Here is a 25,375-nt window from a genome sequence, read left to right on the forward strand (position 1 = left end):
TTTGTAACTTGATGCACAAAAGTACAAAATGCCATATATTAATTGGTTATCACTACCCAAAGAGATGGTGTTCTTGGGACATGAGGAGTTGCCAGAGGTATGAAATTTCCTTTCGTTTGAGATGCAACAACCCAAAAAATGAGTGATCCTCTGCTACTGAAATATGAGAAACCATATTGTATAAATATGGCAACCAATAGGGCACAGAGGGTGCTAACAATTTATTCGTCTAGTGGTTTGGGTATACAGGAGTATTGAAATATTAGGACACGTCATGGGTGTGAAATGACTTTAGAGCCAACTGGCATTGCAACTTCAGTATGTCTTAAAATAATAGCCTACTTCAGCATGGATTAAAACTTCAGCAAGGCCTAACAGGCTTTAGTATGGCTTAAAATGCCTTCCTGTTCTGAACCAGACTAATAGGACCTCACCTCTGCTTATCAAGACAGTTGGCTAGATAGATAGATAGATAGATAGATAGATAGATAGATAGATAGATAGATAGATAGATAGATAGATAGATAGATAGATAGATAGATAGATAGATAGATAGATAGATAGATAGATAGATAGATAGATAGATAGATAGATGTCAGTGTTAAGATGGAAAAATGTGTCTAGACCAATAGCTGTGAAGGGAAGCAGCACACATCCACTCATAATTCTTTGTAAACCACTCTGATCCACTTTCATGGAGAGAGAGTTAAGCACTAGAGTATGCCATTGCAACTTAAAGACGATAACGTTTTTCCTGGGAAAAGACCCTCTGCTTCCCACAAGATGACTTTGGAAGCCAAAGGGCAAGGGGCATTGTTACACTGCCACTGCTGACATTATTTGGTGTCATGTCCTTAATTAAACAGACATTTGGATTAAGCTAACAAGTAGCGTGGTAGACAGTAACACTTTAAGAACTTTCAAAAGTAGACTTGATGTTTTTTTAGAAGAATTAAGTGGATAGGACTGGTGTTGGGCTGAATAGCCTGTTCTCGTCTAGATTGTTCTAATGTTCTAATTCTGTTGCAGGTGGATTCAAAGCAGTATAATAGCTAGACCGCAAATACTTCTCATCTCAGGAAAGAAAATATGGATATTATATAAAGATATCTAAATGTAATAGATAGTTCTGAGACAACATAATCTCCTCAAACCAACTTATTCCAATTCTGTGTTGTGAGGAGCCAGAGCCTATAGCCACAATTAACATTTGACCTTAGTTCACCATAGTATTATGGAATATTTGATATTTTTTGTGACAAGAATTTTTATAGTACATACAATATACTACAGATATAATGCAGAAACTATCCTGTTTCAGGTTGTGGGAAACCACAAACTATTAAATCTTTCAAGAGTACAGCAACCGATCCTGCAGTGGACATCAGTCCATCCAGTAAACCAGTGGATCTTAAACTTTTTTGTCCATGACCCAATTTTGCCTTATTTGTGTCTTTGAAACCTATTATCACTGCCTGCAATAGTCATCCCAGGGGTTGGTGACCCCTGTAAAAATCACTGCTGACAGCAATTTTGGGGGAATGGGGGGTTGCCAATGCAGGTTGGCTTACACTACCTATGGTGACCCATCACAAGACATTCCAGAAACCATACAGGACCTTTTCCCATTGATTACAGTTGTTCATCACGACTCTGTGTGACCCAAAATCAGTCAACACGCAATCCATAGTTTAAGAACCTATGCAGTGAACAAATCCACACATTAGCACTGGACACCAATTAGCCAACCATTAGGACAGAGGCAAGAATATCTTGCAGAAATTCATAGTAACATGAGGGAACATGTAAGCCAGAAATTAAACTAGGACTGAAGCAGTTTCAGATGAGGATTACAGCCAAAATCCTTCAAACCATTTATTGAAGCCTCCTTTAATATAAAATTACAATGTAATAATAGTAAAACATTAAATAGCATTCAAACAGTATAAGTTTTGGATCAACCATTATCACTATTTTTGCTAAATATGCCAGTCTCTTGTATTGTTCTTACTGTAACTCAGTACAAATACAAAAATGAACACTTATTATCAAATGAAACTTATCAAAAAGTAGGGCGTACAGTCAAAGTTGATAGTGAATATCAATTTAATGAATTAGACATTAAATGTAAGTATGCTTAGGTTTTCAGTTATGTTCCTGACCATTTCATAAAAAAGGCTAGTATGCTAACTAAAAATGTGCTCTCTATAAATGAATAATGACAATGACAAAAAAACAGAAAGTATTAAAGAATACTTACATGTATGTGGTATCGGGTTCCAGGCAACGGATTATGAGACTTATAGACGAAGTCATTTGGTCAGGAACTCCTCCGAGCATCACACACGGAGATTTAGCACCTGAAAGAATATCATCCCCAAAGCTAAGCATGGCTTCTGAAAAAAGAAAAAATAATAAATAAAAATACATTATTAAGTATACAAATGACTCACTCAAAAAAAGAATATCCATACAAATGAAAGCTGTATAGACCTTCAAAAATAAAAAATGTTAAAGTCATGTTAGGGTTAATTGAAAAGAGAGAGCCAAAAATAATCAGTTAACTGTAATACAGTGTAATTTATTCTTTATTCATGTAACACATGAACACATTTTTATTATAATAAAGAAGAACAAGAAAAGAAGGCATGCTGCTAAGCAGCTGACCTCTGCATTTAAATGCTTATTTGCAAAAGGATTTTTAAAGACTTCCCGACTTTACCTTCTGCAATTAAGGACACTATAAATCACCATATGTAGTTGTTTTAACTGTAACTGACTTTAATTAATTCTTTTCCTAATAAATACTGCAGAATATTCCGGTTAACATTTCATATTGAACACTCAAAAAACACTAATTCTCAAATATATTTTAAAAATGTATATGTTTATTCAAGATTTTATTCTCTGATTTCTTGTTTAATCTATACGCAATGATTTGTACTAATTTTATGGCACCTTTGAAAAAGAAAACAATAAATATACTGCAAATTCAGTCACATACATCACCTCCAGTATTTACAGTATATTTCAAGTAAGTTAAGTGAGTTAGAAGAAAAAACTCTGCTGTCTCTATGGATTGTAGATCTCCTACAACTTTCCACAAAAGAAATGTATGAGGATTAAAATGATATCATACCTGTGTTGTGCATTAGTGAACAGCAAAAACAATGCTGGCCTGGAAAACAAGCCTATTAAAAATGCAACAAACACACAAGCTTCTCACCTTGAAGTAGACCACAGATACACACCAAATGTTAAAAAATTAAAGTGTAGTAGTTACACAAGTGGGACCGTGCAGCAGTGTTGCAGTATCAGTGACTGTGTGGAACCTTCATGTGTTCCCTATGTCTGCCTGGGTGATTCACCTGGTGCTATTCAGGTTTCTCCACACATTCCAATAAAGTTCACATTGAGTTAATTGATGTTTTTAAATTGGTTTGGAATGAGTGTGTGTTGTGTTATGTGCTTTAATATGTCCTTCCAACAATTGGAGTCCCATCTGTGTTTATTCCTGTCTTGTTCACAATGCTGAAATGCTCCTCTGATGCTTTTTCTATAACGACCCCCAAGCTTTTATCTGGAGCATATGATTTGTGAGCTACCTTTTGTAATACTCATAATTTTATGAGTTGGAAAACCATGCTTCACAATAAAGATACCATAATCAAAATGAAGAAACACATATTAGATACACATATTCAATATTTCCTGTGTTTGCATTATAACTATTTAGAGGGTGAAACGCAAGCCAATAGGGTGAGTTCAGAAGTGTAGGTTGTATTTTTCTGCAATGCTTAGAGTTCCTTAATACAAGTATACATTATATTTCAATGAGAAAAATTTCTGAATATGGCGTGATGAAGTGTATCATGGCAGCAGTGTGCTTATTTTTAAATTAAGTTTTCTTTTTAGTAGGGTTAATGCTCTATGTTGCACAATTAAGAAAATCATTAAATGCTTCCTGAAACACAAAATGTTAATTCACCTTTGCTGAGTTTCCTTCAGGTCACCAAATCTCAGTGTATTTGGGCATCTATAGAATGAAATGGAACCATCTACGTTTGAGTACAGATTTACAAAACTCTGGGAAACATAGGAGTTAAATTGGGATAGCATTCCTCTGTTGCCCTTTGTTAAGCCGAAGTTCTGACAAATTCAAGCTCTTCTTTCAGGAAATGGGGGGACTAACACACATATATGTTAGTACACTAAATAAGGTATATTAAATCATATGGTTGTAATGACAATTTGAAGATTACCTTTACCTTCTTTCTGGAAGGTATTATTTGTCAATTCCTTTTCTAATTTGAATAAAAAAATAGATCAGATTTTAAGCAATCTCTTTACTTGATTTATTTATTACTAAGGAAGACATGCCATTACTCACAGCTAGAGTACTTGGCTACAAGAGCCAGCAAGAGGTCCACGCTGGTTCTTATTCAAGTGGGCACATTAGAAACCTCCAGGTGGGGACTTGCAATTTATGAATTTAGAAACTGTCAGCATTTTTCCAGCAAATGAAATTTTAACTATGCAACTTTTAACCACACCATGTATTTTTCTTCATTTCTGAAAGTACAATATACTAAATAATTTTTATGTGCTACTTTGATACACAGCATAAATTTGGCCCCTAAAGAAAGTTCAGACTGAAACAAAAATAAAAAGCCCATGTCCTCATTAAAACATTGGATCTGATGTTTCTTAAGATGAATTTCTTGCGTCACAGGATGTCTGCTATGGCACTAGTGTAATTTGTTGTAGGTTCACCTGTCATTAATAAGCTCCCCTAAAGAAGCAGGGGGCAGGCATTCAGTAAATTGCTTCAGTATTTCAGGCCGCAACATCTTAAATATTCTGATAAGGTCCAATAAATTCTCATAGAAGGATATGTTAGCTGGCCTCTGGCCATGTTCATCAACATACTTAAAAAACAGAAAAATAGATAGATTGACACACAAAATGGTCGAGTAAAGAAAATCAGCAGTGCTAACATATTAAACCAAAAGAAGCATATAAAGAAATAATAAATGTTATGTGATGAACGGGAGTCATCAGTATTTTTGGATACTGCCTTGCTGCCACAGAAATACAGCCCTATACTGGTAAACGAGAGCTCCAAAAACAGATAGATAGCTAGAAGCAACTGAGATATGGAAGTTAACAAAATATTGCCATTTTAAATAGGGAATATTGATTATATTATTTATTCATAACATGTATTTAGTAACACATTGTTCAAACAGGCCCTAATAACTCCTGTTCTCAAGAAGCCAATCTCAAGTGGTTTATAGACCAATCTCTCTCCTCTTTTTTCAATCCCAAACACTGGAACAATGCTGTTTCTAATAAACTTTCTTTCTTTCTTTCTTTCTTTCTTTCTTTCTTTCTTTCTTTCTTTCTTTCTTTCTTTCTTTCTTTCTTTCTTTCTTTCTTTCTTTCAAAGAACAGACTGCTGATCCTAATCAGCCTTCAAGAGAGGCCATTCCACTGAGATGGCTCTACTAACTGTTGTAGACGCATTACAGCTGGCTAGACCTACCAATGTGTCACCTGCTAGATCTCTCCTCTGCCTTTGACAAGCCTTGGCAATACTGGGACTGTCCTCAGGTGGTCTGAGTCCTACCTCTTGAGCAGATCCTAACGTGTGTCTATGTAGGAGAGATGTTGATAGCACACCAGGAAAGCACAGGATGTCTCAAGGATCGGTACTGTGCCACTCCACTTTTCTTTATACACCTCCCTAGACTCTATTATCTGGTCTGATACTCTTATCATAGCTATGCCAATGTTATGCAGCTGTACCTGTCATTCCCTCCAGAGGACTACATGGTATCAGCTTGAATCTTTGCATGTCTCACTGATATAGCAACCCAGATGAAGGAACACTATCTCCAGCTGAACTTGGCAAAAGCAGATCACCCCATCACTGTTCAGCTTGGCTTATTATGCTAACACACGCCTATTCCGTTTGCAGCGTTGGGGTGGCTGTCCTTCATTGACCATACTGCAATTGTCTCTTGGTCTTGCAAATTTACTTTATATAATATCCTTAAGATCAGACCATATCTGACAGAATATGTAGTACAACTCCTGTTCTAAACTTTGGTCTTATCATATCTGGACTACTGTAACTGTCTGCTGGCAGCAGTACTAGCATATGTCACTAAGCTGTAGCAGATGACTCAAAATACAGAAGCTTGTCTGGTGTTCAAACAGCCAAGGCAGACACATATCACTCCTGTTTTCAGGCACTTATTAGTTGAAATCACTGGTACTTGACTACAGAGGTGTATATAAATGGAGACACCATCTCCTGTTTTCATCAAATCTCAATCCAGTTTATTTTCATGTGTAGCTCCTATCTGGTATTATGGGCTTCCCACCTCCATCTGAAATTCTGACCCTTCCTCAATGTGTTTAAGATGTGTTTGAATACTTTCTTGTTTGGTGAATTTCTGTCTGATATTAGCTATTAGCTTTGTGTAACCTAGTTTTTGTAACTAGCTTGTACAGTCTGTGACAAATCGGGTTGGCTCCAGCAGCCTGTCACAACTTGCACCTGGAACCATCACTAACATGACTGGGATGGGATAGACAAACAAAGACACAAACAAGCAATAGGTAAGTGCAAATGAGTGCAAGTGCTTTTATTTTCAAAATTCAAGCAGGGGTTCAAATCTCCAAAGTGCAGAAGTGCAGAGTATTAAACAAATAAAGTCAAATAAAGTAAATAATCCATAAAAGCATGTGATACTAGGAAGTTAAAAGTCATCAATAAATAATCCATAAATAATCCTTAAAAATAAGGTTAAGGAACATAAGATATGCCGTTCTCTTAAAGTCTAGCTTGCCTTGGTGCTCTCTCTAGCCCAAGGAGACGTCCATCAACAGGTGCAAACCACCTCCTCATGAGCTTGCACCCCAGCCACCTCGATCAACCAACACTGAGGAACCATATATGAATCATGTCCCTTGCTGCCCTCCCTCAGAGCAAGGCTCCTGTGGTCCCTGCCGGAACTATCTCCTGTCTTCCACCACCACATGAACTTAAGGCGGGAGACCACTCAGAGCAGAGGGTCACTCCTACTCCCTGGTTTTTTAGCAGGAATGACACTGCCCTTTAAGGGTCAACCACGTGGGGCAAAGCCCAACAGCTTGTCTTCACCTTGTAGCACTGGCTCTGCCATAATGCTGTCTCTTTCTTTTCTTTTTGTTTCTTTATATTTAACCTCCATGCTTCTATTTTCTTCCCCTTGATCTCCCTGTTCAGGCTCCTTTTAAGCTAATAGGCATGCAGGTGCACTAATCATGGACTCCAGAGTGTTAACAAGGAATTTGGCTGTCATGAATGTGATTACCTGGTTACCCAACTGCCCATCAAGACCCTGGAGCCGCTCTACCACATTACCATTAGCAACTACTGTATAACCCTCCAAGCCTGAGCACTCTGTTTTGGTTAAAAAAATCATGCATCACCTAGGATCCGAATGCATCTTATCACACAGTCATAAGCAGACGTATGGCTCCATTTTGAACTGAGAATTTGGCCGTATATCAAACTGGCCATATGGCAGATACAGGTCATTTCAGTTGAGGCTCTGTGGTCTGTAGTGGGTCACTGGCTCACATACTTTAACTGCCAGTACACCAAGACCATTTAAAGTAGTGTTTCCCAATCACAGAGGGGTCACGGGTTATCATCTTTGGTTTGCAAGAGGTCGTAGTGGTTCGCCAGTGTTTCTTTAAAAAGGCAAAACTTGTGTGCAGAACAATAAAGACTGAGAAACACTGGTGTAAGGAAGATGGTGTGGGCCTAATATAAAAGAATTAGCCACGTAGAACAGCACCAGTAAAAACAAACCTTATTGAGACCTACAAGAGTCAGAAAACATAAAAGACCCCATGAAATAATAATAATAATGAATGGTTTATTACTGCGGCGGGTTTATGCAGTTTCTACAACATTAATACCCTATTGTTTTCCATGGCCATCTTTCTTAAATATGAATCACCTCAGGCGAGCTGTAAATCAGCATATGACTGTATTTTGTTCTGAGTTCTTCACTTGTGATGATCAATTTTATAACCTTATCCTGTAGCACCCGTTCCTAAATAGTCCACCAGAGCGATTTTTACTTGATTATGTTAAACTTTATTGTAAGTCACTTTGGATAAAATCATCTGTTAAACCAGTAAATGTAAATGTAACACAACTTTAATGAATTCTTCCAATTCTGAGTTACATGTGGTCAGAGCCTGTCCCTGCAGCAAAGAACACAAGACAGGAAACAGCCCTGGACAGGCCACCACTTCACTGCAGGGCCTATTCATAATCACAACCATTAACTCATAACTACTCAGGGCTAATTTGGAACTCCCAGTTAATGCAACCATCATATTTTGGGGGATGTGGGAGGAACATCAGATTACAAGAAGCAAAACCTGGGCAAGCACTGAGAAAATATTTATAATCCACATGAACAATCACCCAGAACAGGATTCAAAATCTGAATGCTGGAGCACCGAGTTAGCAGTGCCAAGCACTGCACCATTATGCCACACTTATTTAGTTATTCATTTTGTTGACTGTGTAAAGATGTACAGGCCTTACTTTACCAATTAATTAATTAACAATGTAAGTTTACATGCTTAATACACTCTTTTACTGTTAACTTTTACATTTGATAATGAAAAATCCATTAGCCACAGAAGCCAAACAATGTATGGGTTTGTAAGGTAAAACTATAATTCAGGAAAAAAAAATCATATGAAATACGGTATACATTTTTATGTTTGGTCTGTTATATGCTAATCAGTATAACATAATGGATATAAAACATTACCAAGGGTGAAAAAGACAGCACAAGACAGTTTTGACCAATGTAGAATATTCACACTGTGCGCTGGAAAGCTGGCAGAATACTGAAGGTTTAAAATCATTTAGGTTAAACACTTTTCTTTCAAGACTTCTGGCAAACAGAATAAGACAATAAAACCCACATTTCCAGATTTAAAAACATTTTTTTTCCCTGAAATAATAAAAATGTTAAACGGTATCCCTTAATAGCTCTTTCTTTGTTGAGCTAAGCCATTTTGTATTTATGTATTGTATTTTCATGAAATTTACCAGGATCATTTATTGAGTTCATCTACTCTCACCCTGTCAACAGATATACCCACACATACACATAACAATCCTATCCAGACAAAATCTCAAGTGGAGCCAAGTGCCAGTCACTCAGCAACTAACAAACATGAGGGTGTATGTCATTACTAACCATATAAAACCAAAACCATCTTGGTTATATGCTACTTACTAACCAAACTATGTCTCCATTTACTGCAATGCTTTTTTATTTTAATTTAATTTGAAGAAAATAACACTGGATACAATCAAGTCAAACTTAAGCAACAAATGACTTCATAGTCAAACTAGATAAACAAAGATAAAAAGAAGAAAAAACACCAAAAAATTAAAAAAGGAAAGCAATTACCGCAGTTGTTCTAATTATTGAGGAGCAACCTCAATAGCCTTGATAAACCCTGTTAATAAGAGCAGTAGCTATCTCACACTTGGTATCCATTTATTATTTCAGTCACTCTAGATAAAGACAAAGTATAGAAAACATAAAAGCAATATGGTATTTATTAACGTATAAAAATACATAACAGAAGAAAATATAGAACAAAATAAAATAGCAAAGTCTGGATCTGAACATTCTTAAAATAATCGCAAGTGTCAAGGGGTTAATGTCATGTGTGGCTTTTGGTTTAGCGATTGATATTGCTCATATTTATGTTTTCTATCATCCAAATCAGATAATCTCACATCTGTTGATCTCTGATGTCACTCCATTGTTGTTGCTTTTTATTCTTCATTTTGGTCCGTCAGACAAGCCATATTTATGTTAAAGTGCACACAGGGGTTTTCGAAACATGTGACAATGCACACGTTTGATTGACTATCTTGTTCTCATGACAAATAACTCTGATCAAAGAGTTTGATCTTTTAAGTACTTTCGCACTCCTTCCCATCCCAAACTGTAAACTAATCTGATAATTCTTAGTCCTGCGGCATCCACCCGTTCACAGGTTGTAAATTAATTAAAAGAGGTTCTATGGCATCTATATTTATTTCCTGTTCCCAGGTCATAAAGTAATTGAAAAAGAAACTGACTGGAACAAATTAATAAATTACTAGTACAATACAATCTGCAATGCTTGAAATGAAAGTCCTGTAAATTCGGCTCATCCTGGTTCGTTTGAGCAAAATAATTAAAATTTAATATAAACAGTCTGCAGTTCAAAAATTGAATATTTTTCACACCAGAGCTTCTATGCTCTTATAATTGTGGGTCAGACATGCCATGGTCCCACATCCCAGACTTCTAGCCATGCTGTCCTCCTTCACCAAAAGGTTCACTGTCATACAAAACTTTCAAGCTCTTCCTATACATGTCCTCCCTTAATTCATAGTGGGGAATTATGATATACATCAGTTTAGTAAGGATTTAGAGCTGTATATCAATACTCATTGCAGAAAAGCTCTGACAAACCAAGAACTGGCTAAAGAATGCGGAAGGACATTTTGCCAATTTAGAAACACTATATTTAAAACAAAGCCAACATTTCAAAATGTACAATATTCAGTCACTAAGCATTTAAAATTTCTTTAATACCTACAAATATGACTTTACTCAGAAGAAGTAATGTGTAACCCACTGTATGCTACATGAGCTGCTTGCTGGAGTGAAGGTCACATGTCCTTTCATGCAGCATGGAGACACGAGCTCTGCATGTGTGTAATAATATAACTGGATTTAACGGAAACAGCACTGTTTTGCATGCGCTGGATATATTTATGAAATGTGTGTTTTTGGAGGCCTCTCATATTCAGCCTCAAGAAGAAAAGACAATACCCCCTCCCTTTTGTATAATTAGAAACATTCATTCAAGTCTTTTGTCTTTTTGACAGTTTTTTTTAAAACCTGGAACTAAATCAAAGTGGTTTTTGAGGCCCCTGACAGGTGTTTTTTCCCCCTTCGAAATATTTGGAGCATTTACAAAGTTTCTTAAGTGGGTGATAAAGACATTTTGTTCTTTCATCAAACAATAACTGTGCTTGCTGATGACTGTAGCTAGAGCATGCAAACGCTTCAGAGTTTCCCTTTTGCTAAAGTCAGCACCCAGCCCAATGAAAAGTGGCACAAAAGCCTTGTGACCTACATTTTGTTTTCCAATGTGCCCCAGTGACAGTTTAAAGACTGCACTTCATAAGGAGTTTATTCATTTATTTTTACTTTGTTATCTCAGGTAATTCTGGTGTATTGCACGAAATAAAATGTTTCTCAGATTGTCTCTAAATTAGCTTTGTATGAGTCGTGTGGGACTGGGCCCCAAACCTCAAACCTTGCTGCTGTGAGCCAAGCATTACAGGTATAGGCTTCAATGCCCTCTTAGGCTGTAATGAATTAAATGGGTTCAGAAAGCCTGGGGGTCTTTTAATCAAGGACAACTATCTACATTTGGATCTTAGGTAACCCTTTTACTAGAGGCCCTACTTGAGGCTACTCTATTTTCATATCCTGGGGAACTTTAAGCATCCTATTCTTTTAAAATTATTCTCTGTGAATAGATTAACAATGGCCAGACTCTGCAAATCAATTCTTTATTTGTTTTATGGCTATTCACATAGTGTTTTATCTTTAATTAAAAGGTATTTGATAACTATCCTATGCTGAACATGTACCAGGTTGCTTTCAAGCATTTATGGGGCTCTTAAAATATTTTTATGTTTCCACTTAAAAATGCTGTTCACTTCCACAAGAATTACCCTGGAACAGTTGATGGGCTTGTGGTTACAGGATGTCCTTTCAGAGTGTCAGTTGTCCCTCATCAATTAACTCAGGGTCTCTCAAACTCAGCACTGGGAGTCCATGTGGCTGAAGGTTTTTGTTCAAACCAACTTCTGTTTTCATTTAGACTCCCTGCCTAATTAAGTAGGCTTTAACTTCCCAGTTTCTTTGTTTTGAGATCAATGTTTAAATTATAATACTAAATTTGTGAAATGTTTATTAGTATGTACTGTATCAAGCATTTGCGTGTGATACATGGAAATAATTTAGCATTTTTTAATTTGTTTTTTGAATTTCTCATGATTGTTGTGATTTTCATTCCTCTGTTCCAGGTGTTCTGGTTATTCATGTATTATTTGCTAATGTGCACATTCATGGGGCTGACGCTGAAATAGATCTACGTAGCCTTTCAGCATGCAACCTCATTTGCTCGGGTGTCTGCTCTGCTTGTCACAATTTAAGGGAGAAAACTATAAAGAAAAAGGGAGATTAATAGGAAAACAAAGAGAATTAAACTCTTCAAGTTATAGCAAAAATCCAAATATTTCTAAATGGCTCATAAATGTAAAAAATCACACTGCCATGCTTGTGTGACTGTAGAATAACCAACAAATTAAATGACACCAATTAGAGGCAAAATGACTCACTGACTGTAAAAAAAAAAAAAACTTGTAGCCATGTGGAGTCCCCTGGACTGAGTTTAAAAATCACCAAATTAACTCTTTTATTCAGCAATATAACAGACTTTACAAATAAGAGGTAACTAGCCAGTGTAACTTTGTATTTTTTGCCTGACCTCACTTTCCACAGACTTATTTTCCATAGACTGAACATGATGAGGCAAAATTAATTTTCTTGTTATATTCATGGAGCCTTTAAGTTCATGTCACATTATACAACTTCTAGTCATAGGGCATGCCAGATTTGCCAAGTGCATCTACTAATCTTAGCACTAGATCATGTCAGTTTAAATGACTAAAATTTGCTGGGCATGTCACATTTAACGATCGTAAGCCAACTTTCCAGCACAGTCCTGATTACCTCTTTGTGACAGCCAATAATATGGTACATGATGGAAGTAGCACTGTATGGGGGGTTAACAGCTACAGCAAGTGGGTCCTTTTATTGTTAAAGCATAAGACATTAGACACTTTGTGAAGTTCAAAACACCCATGGTCCTTATTCTTCATCACTGCATCATATGTTGTCAAAGAGGACATGTGGTTCTGGGATGAAAGAGGCCATCATAATAGAGGGGTGGAGGGAAGCAGCTTTTCAGAACCATGTGCTCCCCAAGTGTGGTAGGTGGAAGCATCCCTCTGGTGGATTTCGCATGGGCACACCTGCAGGGCTGCATGGGAGCTGTAGTCCCAATGGGTGGCTCTCCTGGTTTTCTTGGGAGCCACCAGGGGGAGCTGTGGAAGAGAGCATTCCTCATTTTAGAAGGGTTCTGTTTCACCTATTGCTTCCTGGGTGCAATATGGTGGCACGCAAACTACTCCCAGGTCTGGTATAAAGGAAGGGTCTCCACCTCACCCAAGTGAGATGGGGTCAGATGTGAAGGATGGATAAAGCTCAACTGAGAAGAGTGGAGGTGAAAAGAAAGAGAAGAAAAAAAAGAGTTGCATGGTTTGAAATTATGAAACATTGGAAAAAAAGAAGCCTGTTTGAAGGTATTTCTAAAAATGTTCATTTTGAACCCTGGACTTGTCTTTGTAATTGCACCTGGAGTGTTGGGCTCACTAATGCCCCTTACAGGACACAATGCATTGAACTTCTGGATGAGCATTCATTGGTTGTCAGCTCTCATTAACACTCATCCTTATGACTAAAGACAAAAGAGGCAAGTCGCGGACTATTTGGAGTGAGTTACTGGGCATGTCACTTTACAACTTTGGCTTCACGGGAATGTGCTGTAGACTGCCGTCGACGCTACAGGTTTACTGTATGGATCATTCCATGTCAAATCAACAAATGGCCCACACACTGTGGACTCAAAAATTCAGTTTACTGAGGGGAGGGGATTGTCTATTTTATCCGGCCTCACTTTTTCATCAAATTTCACAAATCCGTAGCTCAAGAACTAAACCACCAAGCAGGCTCAGACTTTACATGCTGGTACATTAATTGGTATAGTATGTGATAAAATTAAAACATTTGGTCCAGATGACCCTACAAGGTCAAAACAGCCCCTTTGAAATTGACCAAAATTGAATTTGAGTTAAGCTATGTTTAAGCCTCAGAAACACATATTTGTAACCAACACAGTCATTTGATTTTTTTTTCCTTATTCAGATAACTATGTAGGCTTTCTGAAAAAGCAATAAACAGAAAAGTAACAGTATCAGTGTTTGAACAGCAGAATCCAAAAACTCATTTTGGATTTCATTTTCAGAGCACTTTAACAGCACATGGGAATGTGCAGATAATTTTAAAACTATTTTTCTTTTATTCTACATGGTCCCTTCTTTCTCAAAATACAAACCTTACTTTTCTGATGCAAATCTTTCAAATTCTTATTTTCCATCCTAAACACAGGCTGAATGCACCATGTGTCAATAATTGTAATCACTGAGTTTTTAAACAGTAAGTTATCAAAAATGTCAAACTGTTTTCCATATCAAATGATGATGTCCTATCTCAACTTGCTGAACAGAGAATTCTCCATTGCAAAAAGAGTACCTGGTACTTGAGAATACCACTGTTATATCCCACAGAAGATGGCAGGCTCAAAGTCAGCCGGGTGTCTGATGAAGATAGTCAATTGACTGTCTGAATATTCACCAATGAAGCAGCAGCTGAGATCCTGTCCTCTTACAGTCACACTTTTGATGGTCAGATGCATCCCTCCCATTAGACCAGTGTCCTATTGAATGATGAAAGATGTTGGATTGGTTTGTTTCATGCCAAGAGTGAAGCGGAATCAGCCATCCTGATATGTTTCATGCATCCAAACTATCCTGCACAGTCTTTCCATTGACCACCTAGAGACCCAATCTTTGTTGGGTGCCATTACAATGTGTCATTCCACTGCTTAGTGCACCTACATACCATCATGATCTCAAAGACAAAAGATGCCCTACACTCTGCACTTCAATTGAAACAGGAATGGGTCAAATTCCTGCTGCTGCAATACCAAGGTGTTAACATTTCATTATAAGGAGTGTTGTATTTAATGATAAATCAGGCAGCTGTTGTTCATATGATGTGCTTAATGTGCCTTTGTTGATTTAGTGACTTTTTTGAGTTAGTGATGAAGAACTTGATGATTATCATTACTGACAAATGGTGAATTTAACCCATGTTTAGAATGGAAACTAAAAATGAAAGATTATACAAGGAAAGTAAGACTTTTTTTGGAGAAAGAAGAGACCATATAGGATACAGGAAAAGTAATTTTAAAATGTCTGGACAGCCCCACATCACATTAAGCTGGTCTGAAAATTAGACCCAACATGTTTTTTTCACATTTGAGAGGTCTGCTGGTCAAACCCTGATGTAGTTTCTTGTTTGTTTATAACCTTTTGAAAAGCCGGTGTAGGTATCTAAACATGAAAAAATTTCAGCAGGCTATATCAGTTAGAAATATTCTTACTGAAAGCCTAAACATGGCAAAGCCAAAGATGCAAAATATTTTTTTTCAATTTTTGAAGGTCTGCTTTTACTAAGTGATGTCATCTAGAACAAACATTTTTTTATTATGTACTATACCTATAAAGGTGCCAGTACGCACAAATTTGAGCCTGCTAGGTGGTTTTGATCTTGAGATATGTTCTTGTGGAAAAAGTAATGCCATGTCAAATTTGACACCCCTCTCCCTTCACAAAATTGGCTATAAATTGGAAATTATTGATCTTATATCAAAACAATTTTACAAGGTGTCTCCTAGATAACATGGGTACACCTGGTTGATTTGACTTGGAATGACCTGTATGTAATCGGAGGCTATGACTAAAAATCACTAAAAATCGCTTAATGTGTCATGTCCTTTAGTAACAATGACTTGGAATTTTTAGTTCTTGATCCTCTTTTATAGATTGTCCAGTTCATTTTTAAAAACATTTACTGCCAGCACATTTCACAAGATTACTTCCTAAATTTGAATGACCAGAAAAGCCATTACAACAATTCAGGTTTGAGTTTTGTTTTTGTTACAACAGGGAAAAACTGCTCTAAGTCACTCATCAGTGAAAATCTTTATTATTTGTTGCTGAATATTTGTCTTAATGAGAAACAATATTCCTAGCTTTGGAACATTATCTGCAGAATTTAAATGTTTCTTATGTATTTGCATGGTTTTCCTTATACAGACTAGAGGCCTGCAGCTGCTGAATTTGTGACACTACTGTATTTTGGGCTGGCACTCCTGTTGTGGACAGGTACATGACACTTTGTAAAGCGCATATTATGCCAAGGCAGGCAGTGTGGTGTAGTGGTTAAGACACAGGAATTTATACTGCAAGGCTATTGGTTCAATTGCTTCCTCCATCTCAATGCATAATAACCCTGAATAAGTTACAAAACATGAGTGTGCTCTGTAAAAAAATATATAAGTAAGCAACTCTAAGAACTACTGATCTTGTAAGCTGCCTTGGATAAAGTTGTCAAACAAATATATACTGTAGTGTTAATAATAAATGTGCTGTCATCGAGGTAATGGAAAAGAGTTTTTCTTCGTTTTTAATTAGTTTATTTTCAAACACACTTAAATCAGGTGGGCCCCTGCCAGCCAACAGCATTGGGCAGATGATAAAAATGACCTCTATATTAAGTGAGAATTTTTTTTTTTAAATAATACATTAAAATGAAACATGTACTCTATTACAATAATCTCAAGTTTGTTAACCAGCAGGAGACAAACAGTACAGATAAGAGGAGAATGCGCCATGTGGATGAGGTCATCAGTGGAGTCCCTCAGGGGTCTTACTTTTTCTGATATACATAAATAAAATAGACTCTGGTATAGTTAGAAAACTTGTGAAATTCTCAGATGATACTATGATTGGAGCAATGGCAGACACCAAAGAGGCAGCACAAAACAATTCAAAAAGACTTGGACAAGCTTCCGATCTGAGAGAAAACTTGGAAAATGCAGTTTAAAGCAGAAATGTGCAAAGTGCTATAAGTGGACAATAAGAACTACAATTATAAATGCAAGATGACAGTCACTGTCCTACAGCAAGTAACCTTTGAAAATAATTTAGGGGTTTATGTTGACAAAACATCGTCATCGTCAAAATGTTAGGTTATACCATAATGATTGTTGAATATACCTCAAGGGACATTATTCTCAAATTATATAAGGCACTGATAAGACCACATCTGTGGTACTGTGAGCAGTTCTGGTCACCACCCTACAAGAATGACATAGAAGCACTTGAAGCTGTGTAGAAAAGAGCAAACCAGGTGCATCTGAGGACATAAGAACATGTTGTAGTATGAGAGGTTCAGAGAATTAAACCTGTTTAGTCTCAAGCCAAGGAGACTCTGTAGGGAAGGGGCACCCTGTGCAATGGTACTGTTGCAGAATCCCAGACTCTGAGTCCCAATAGATGTGATCAAACGACCAAGGGATGAATGAAATGAGCCTCAGACCAAAGACTATTGAAAAACAGGATTGTGTTATACTCCAATTGTGCCAAGTCTATTTACAAAACAAACGTCTTGCAAAAATATTCATGAAGTCCAAGGCAAAAATAAGACAAAACAAGAAAATGACTGTACAGTATTCACAACAGCTCCAAATCGAAAGTGATGTGAAACAACTAAAAGACTCTTCTTCCTTCATCTTCCAATAAATAGACAGTTCATGAAGGACCGACTAAATATAATGAAATTCAAAAAGTAAATTAAAAAGTAAAAGAAAATTAAATACAAGGACAGTAAAGTGGAAAATAATAAGCACCCTGAAAATCAGATTCCTCCTACTCACACTGTTACAGGAAGTGAATCTGATCTTTACAACTACCTGTACTATATTCAAGGTTCAAAACATATCTTTACTACTAGCATAAATAAATCAGTAGCGCAGATGTGCAAGTAAATTTGAAGACCTGGTCAACTGATGACCGCTGGTGCTTTGTACCATGGTTTTATACCACAAGCCCTTTCATCTGTCCAATCCCCATTTACGTTGCCCATGTTCTCCAATAAACCTTTACTCTGGGATGTGTACCAGACAACAACCCCGCTCAGGTGTAGTCCACCCTACCTATTAAATCTCCCAGCACTCATGTGCATGTATCCATCTGCCTTGGCGATGCAATGGCTAGTGGTTCAGCCTCTGGTAAGTGCATGCTGTAAACTTTTACCCACTTCTATTTCATCATCTACCGCATATGTGAGCTTTTTCTTCTGGTTACTCAGAAACTGAGCCCTCCGTAATCCTAACCTGTTTTCCTGAACTTACTAGCACATTCTCCATCTCTCCTGCAGCAGTTACGGGAGCGTGCCTCACACTGAACAGTCGGAAACTGTGAGTGCGCATGAAAATGGCTTCAGATGCATGCTTTAGCGCCAGCTAGTTCGAGCCCCACAGGTTGCCCAAAGGGTGTCTGTAGGCCTCCAGACAGCCTGTGAGTAACCCTTTGCTCAAACGCCGGTTAGATGTTGTGCTGCTACCGTGTTAACCTGGGAAGGGGCACTAAAACAAGTAAATGAAAACTTTATTTCTTCTATGTTTTTTTTCCAAGTCCGTGATAGGCTAAGTGGCTATGTCTAATTTTTCTTTTTCCCACAGCCATGGAACTTGGCCTGTCACAGGGGACCTAATCCAGGTTTTTAAAATCCTCAAAGGCATTGATGAAGTAGATCCAGCAGAATTTTTTCAACTTAACAGTAAATCAAGTACTCAAGGACAACAGTGGAATTTACAGAGAAGTGAATTAGGACTGAAGCCAGGGAGTACTTCATTATTCAAAGAGTTGAGGGAATCTGGAACACACTACTGAGACATGCAGTTAAAGGTGAAATCTTGACAACCTTCAGAAAGTATCTGGATGAGATATTGAGACAGCTTAGCTATAACCTTAACAAACAATCTTGATGGATTGAATGGTCTCCTCTTGTTTGTCAGATTTCTTATGTTCTTAAGTAAAATCAAAACTAGCTAGTGTATTACTTTTAAAATGTAAAAACTATTGCTTTTGCTAGATGAAATTAATATTTGTATCTATTGTTTTTAACTCCAAGCAACTGCATTAACTTTAAACACATTAATTGCATTTTCGTTGTTTCAGTCTTAAATGACCATTGCCACCAATACAAATGTTTAAAATATTGCAAATGTTGGATCAAAACTTCAGATATGAACCATATCATCCAAGTCCAATTCAGAGATTGAACTCAGATAACTTTGATCAGTCTGGTATGTGTCTTTCACTGATTGATGTCTGTTCTTGATTTAAAAGCTTTTGTAATAGCATAATAATTTATGCATATTTTTTAAATAATGTCATGTTGCAGCCTCACCTTTAGTGACTATCTACTGGAGGAGGGTGAACGGATTGCCTTAGGTGCAACAACACAGAACATACACATGGCAGCAAATGCATTAAGTACCAAGTGGAATTTACATTTCACAAACAACAAATTAGATATTCATATTTTCAGAGACAATTCCTCAAAACTGGAACATTTACAAGTTTTTTTCCAAATTTTTCAAACTGAATTTAGGATGGCTTTGATCTCAGTATAGCTGAGGTCTGAATAGGTGACATTCACAAAACATGTGACCCTGTGTAGCAGCTGCCTGACAACTTCACTCACAATTATGGCATTGACCCAAGTGGATTTTGGATAGAGTTGAGAAAGATGTGAACAATGTACAATTCTGAATTGAGTTAGACCATGTTTAGAATGAAATGAGGAAAAGTGTATTTTTCAAGGGCTGATTTATCATTACTTGAAATTCAAATAGAAAGATTATTTTCTTAATGTTATCTCAGATTATCTAAAGGAGCAGTCTTTCGAAGGCACTAATATACTTTGGAGATACAATCTGGCAATCTTTATTTGAGCTAATAAGCATAATGTCTGCAGAAGATAGTGAGGGGTGGTTAGGAATGTTGGGTAGGTTTCTTCTAGCAATGTGTCTGATGAAAACTTACATTTGAGTCTTAGTTGTTCAAGGAGTACAAATGCACTGACAATATACTGTACAAATCTCTAAGGGATCCAATATAGTGTATTCCATATGTTAAATATTGTGTACATGCCAAGTGAAAGCTTCCACTAACTGTAAGCTATATTATATTAGCAAATGAGAGATGTTAAATCAGTCAGCTTTTCATTTGAAATAACAGGAGGTTTTCATTTCTGTAGTAAATGCTTGTCTGTCAGGACTACAGTATAGACCACCTGGTCTCTCTGCTTCCTCTCTCTTAGCTTTTGTCCCCTACTAGACCTTTTCCCAGCTCTGCATCACTCCAGTCCATCTCCTTCACCTACTCCATCTCAAACATGCCTAAATTAATTCAGGATCATTGTGGGAGCCAGAACTTACCCTGGCAGCATCAGTCATAAAGCAAGAGCAAACCCCAGACAAGGCATCAAGAAAATTATATGTTATCTCCACAGCAAATCTTAAATAGTAAAAGTGGACTTACTTGTATAATAAACATTTGTTTAGAATTTCATTCTAGTTTTGTTAATGGCTGTGTAAAAGTATTTGCCCTTATTATTCCATTTGCTTCACACTAAATGTAATCAAACCTCAACTAAAACTTCCATGTTAGGTAAAAGCAAAAAATAACACATTTCCATACCTTGTTCACTGTGACAGTTATGCAATATCCAGAGTGTTTAGTTGGTAACAATTATTTGGGGAACTTACCTTCAGTGTGGTAATCTCAGTATACGTTGCTGTGTGCTGAACTACAAATCAAGACCATCCTTTTTAAATTCTGAAAATAATGCCTCCGTATAAGTGATGTCATTCCTGGGACAGATCAGTATATCAACTCCAATTTAGGTGTTCTTAAAATATAGTTAATAGTGCTCAACTTTAGACATGACCAAATTATCAATTACATAAATAATGTAGGCATAGAACTAGCTGCTTATTGCACGCAGGTGCCTTATTGGTGCCCTAGTTTTAATCACCAGTGATATCCTGCGACTGCAGAAACTGCACCTATGTCAGTGCATCCTCTAGTCAGAGGACCAGATTTAGTCATATATGCAATCTGCAAAAGATCAATTCAAGTTCAATTATTTCAGATCAGTCATGATGGCATTAAAAAACAGGCAGCCTCTGGTTGATTCCTCATGCATTGCAGATCTTCTTTTATAACTGAGGGACACTGCAGACTCCCCAGATCAAGTATTGATTGCCATCCTTCTTCTGCACTTGCTCCCACTCTGTGTAGCACCGCTCGGTGAGGAGTAGGTAAAGGCTCAGAAGACCATTTCTGCCACTCTGACTGGTTAAAGGTTTTGACTTTTCTAGTATGTCCAATATTCTTATGCAGGTGGCTGTGTGTGCCTGATTCTCTAATTTATGCCTGTCTTTTAAAGATTTCATCCTGTCCTCCTATTGAGCAAAGTTCAGTCGCATACGCAGAACTAAAATTACACTCTATGTGAGCTGTGAGACTCTTACAGAAATACAAGATAATCAACAGCAGATAGCATTTGTTTTGTTTCTTTGTTACCTTTTCTTTGCAGGTGATCAGCAGCCTAGGGGGCAGCAATTTTGTTTATGTACAGCCAAACATTCAAAATTAATCTGTAGCTATAATACTTTTTTAGAAACTCCACACCCCAAAATTTGCACCCCCTTAATTCCAATTTCTGCAGTTGCATACATTTAAGGCACCCTGGCTTGTAACTTATACTTCTGGTTTGAGTTTTGCTTTCTTTCACACTGAATTATGATTGCTTGTTTGAAAAAAATACTTCATTGACTCAGAAAAGACTTTGTTTTTGAATGTAATTTTATGGAAGCTCTTAGGTGCTTTATTGATGTCAATCAAGGAAAAATCAATGGTCCAGCAGGCAATCAGAAACAATTTTATTATATTCCAGCTGGCTGAATTGTGACAGTTGTAGATTCATAATATACAAAAACTCTACTAACTTAAAAAAAAAATAAAATAAAAACTGCTCATGGCAGAGCAGATATTTTTTTGATGTATGTTTTATTGTAATGAAAAATGTGTGTCAGGAACACCTTGTGCTATGTCATTGGTTTTCCTGCCAGTCAGGTTATGATTCCCCACATCTGTCCAGGTCTGATGGTTACTATTTGATTACTTAACTTCTAGGTAATCTGTCTATATGTGATCAAGGGTGCATACAGATTTATGTACTTTTAGTATAAAAGCATTAATATTGTTCAAAGTTTCACTACACTTAGAAAAATGAGCTTTAATAGAATACATTTATAGTCAAAATGTCTGAAAAATAAAGATTTGTATTTATTCACCTTTGATAAATGAGGACTGACTTATTCAGTATTTATCCATATAAAGGAGATAACTTTTAAGATTCTAACTAATGATGCCAAAAGTTTGTGTTTCACTAAAGGCTTTCAGAAGAAGCAAGCATTTAACTCTGATTGTTTTAATTATGTGCTCTTTATCTGGATCTGGCATTTTGACAGCTTTTGCAAAGTTATACATTTACATAAAGGATTTTCTCTTTTCTTTCTTTTTTTTGCTACTACGTACTGTAACTGTTATTCTAAGTCAACTCGCTCTTGGGACCTTTTAATGATTCGTGAAGTAGATACGTTCTGGAAATATTTGCTTTTTCTTATGGTCATGGGATTTTTCCACAAATATTCCAGCATCACCATAAAGCTAATTGATACATCAGGTGTACACTCTCTCTGGGATTATATCAATACAAAACATGCAATAAAACCTACAGAACAGCAGATATAGTATTAACATGCACCTTTTGCTACTTGAGTAGGATTTATTGCTCCACGACTAAACACAAAATTTTAAAAAATGAACTACAGTATTCTAATAGGAGTGTATCATCCTATACAAAGAACATTATTAAACTCAATGAGTAGTATTTTAAACCACATACAGGTTGTTTAACAGGAGCAATAGAAGCTCCTTCAAGTAACAATAGTAACTTTAAAAACATTGGTATTTTCATTCCCAAATTGGGATGTTTGACTGTAATTCGTCTCAACTAGCTGTGTAAGCCTGTGCTGTAAGAAGCCCGGGGTCCTAGAAACTACTATAATCATTAGAAAAAAAAATTAAATGTAGGTAATGTCAACTGTGTTGGCTGGGATTGGCTCCAGCAGACCCCCGTGACCCTGTGTTCGGATTCAGCGGGTTGGAAAATGGATGGATGGATGGTAATGTCAAGTAATTGAAAGGAACTACTCTGGGCATCTCTCTCCTAGGAGGATTCGCTTTGCTGATGTGATCACATCACTTCTGTATTAGCAGCTAAGCGAGTTACTCTTTCTTCGGAGGTTTTGTTTTGCTGACGTGCTGGCTTCACTTGCGTATCCTCGGAGGTGGAGCCCTTACCCCGACTCCACCTCTCATTTCCGGGCCGGACAAACAGAAACACACACTTCCACACATAGATGTTTATATATAAGAAATGTATGTTCACAATATTTTTTAAATATTTTGACAGTATAGAAGCTGGAATAAAAATAGGATGGCAGAGTGGGGGTGCAGTGCTTAACAATGCTGGCTTTCACTTCCAAATTTCTGAGTTCACTTCTCAGGTAGGAGAACAACCTGTTCAGGGACAACTCTAAACTGGCCCAGCGTGGATGCCTCTACAGGGTTTGCTGTTCCTTAACCCTTAACTAGATATGAAAGTTAGAAAATGAATGGAACAAAAATATTCAGTCCCAGTTGGGCCAGACAGCAAACATCAAAAAGGAAAGTAGATATCCAATCATTTACTGTTTTCACTCTTCTAAACTTGCTTTTTGAAATACTTCTAGATTATTCTAGAAAACTCAATAGTGATTTTGATTGGTTTAAATCTTCCATAAAAATCTAAACAAGCTCTTTGAAATAATAAAAACAGTATAAACTTTTTACAAAAGAACTTTGAATTTTTTTATTAACTGTTTGCACCAGTGCTGTTCTAAGATTCAATAATATTCTTTCATTAAACCCATTAAACCTTACATGCATAAGTAATATAATGTAGCATTACACAACAGAAAAATCTCAAAACACCTTTATCTAATTCAGAGTTGCAGGGAGGATAGAGTCTATCCAAAGTAAACTGGGCACAAAGTAGGATAAAGCCCCGCTCAGGGTGCCAGTCCATCACAGGGGACACTCACAGTCACGAAAGGCCAATCTGGAATCGTCAGTTTTCATTTAGACTGGATCTTTGGGGATATCAGTAGAAAACCCACACAGACGTGAAGCTAATGTAAATGCAAATGTCCAAATTTGTGTTCCCCTTGTGAACTGAAAATCATTCAATATTTTGTGATTTCCCTTTTAATTCATTCACTATTGGAAGCATATATTTAGGAAGCAGAACAAACAATTTAAACATATATGGACAATCTTCAAACATCTGGAAAATACAACCTGTAAAGTGTTATATGAAGGCAAAAGGAACATGAATTATAAACACAGGGTGGGCTGCCTTACAGGAAGCAACATCTGTAAAGGATTTAGAAGTTTTCATTGATACAACCTTCTCATCATCTAGGCAATGTGCAGGAGAAATGTTAAAGGTAACCAAAAATGTTAGGTAGTATTGTTAAAAGTACTGAATATACATGTAAGTCAGGAGACATTATGGTCAGACTAAATAATGTAGTAACACTTTGTCTAGAGTACTGTGTGCAGTTCTGGAGAGGCCTGAATCCAGAACTTCATAATTCTCAAAGGCATCAGGAAGATTGATCCAAAAGAGTTCTTCTGATTAAATAGTGAACCATGTACTTAGGTCCCAGGTTGGATTTTTAATTAAGGAGAAGTGCATGTTAAACTGATCATCTGTTTATAGAGGTGTGAGAATCTGGAACAAACTATTAGTCATGCAGTTAAAGCTTAAACCCTAACAACTTTTAAAAAATATGTGGATGATTTATTGGAACAACTAACTATTTGCTAATCAAACAAGCTTGATGGATGGAATGGTCTTCTTTTTTCTATCAAAATTTGTATGTTCTAATGTAAGCTTATCTCAACACTCACAGTACTTGGATACACTTGATATCGTGTATCTTCTTTAGTCAGCTCATAAGGGCAGTATCATGGGTGTCTGGCATGTCACTAATTCTATTCTGCATTGCCACAAGATGGTATTAGTGAGTCTTGCTGGTTCATATTTGGATTCCATTTTATCTGATTTATGTTATGGTTGACTACTGAAATTTTTGTGAAGAACGAATGGGTTGCTGTGGTCCTTCAGGCTAATTACTTTATATGCATACAGTATTTGTTTAGCTAACCTCCATCCATGTTTCTGTGAATCCATTATGTGTACCCCATTTCCTCTACGATCACAAAGCCATGGATCAAATGCATGTGATGCTTCTTCAGTCCTGTTTATTGTTT

General features: G+C 36.8%; 1 protein-coding gene across 3 annotated transcripts in view; it reads right to left on the reverse strand.

The window, feature by feature from the left end:
• astn1 (astrotactin 1) overlaps positions 1–25,375 on the reverse strand; it is a 1,266,263-nt gene that overhangs the window by 95,345 nt on the left and 1,145,543 nt on the right. For all 3 annotated transcript variants that reach the window (XM_051933197.1, XM_028811318.2, XM_028811317.2), the window contains one exon: positions 2,261–2,396. In XM_051933197.1, coding sequence (XP_051789157.1) covers positions 2,261–2,396 — 136 coding nt within the window. The remainder of the gene's footprint in view (positions 1–2,260; positions 2,397–25,375) is intronic.

Source organism: Erpetoichthys calabaricus, chromosome 10 (assembly GCF_900747795.2).
Source record: "Erpetoichthys calabaricus chromosome 10, fErpCal1.3, whole genome shotgun sequence".
In the NCBI taxonomy this organism is placed as follows: Eukaryota; Metazoa; Chordata; class Cladistia; order Polypteriformes; family Polypteridae; genus Erpetoichthys; species Erpetoichthys calabaricus.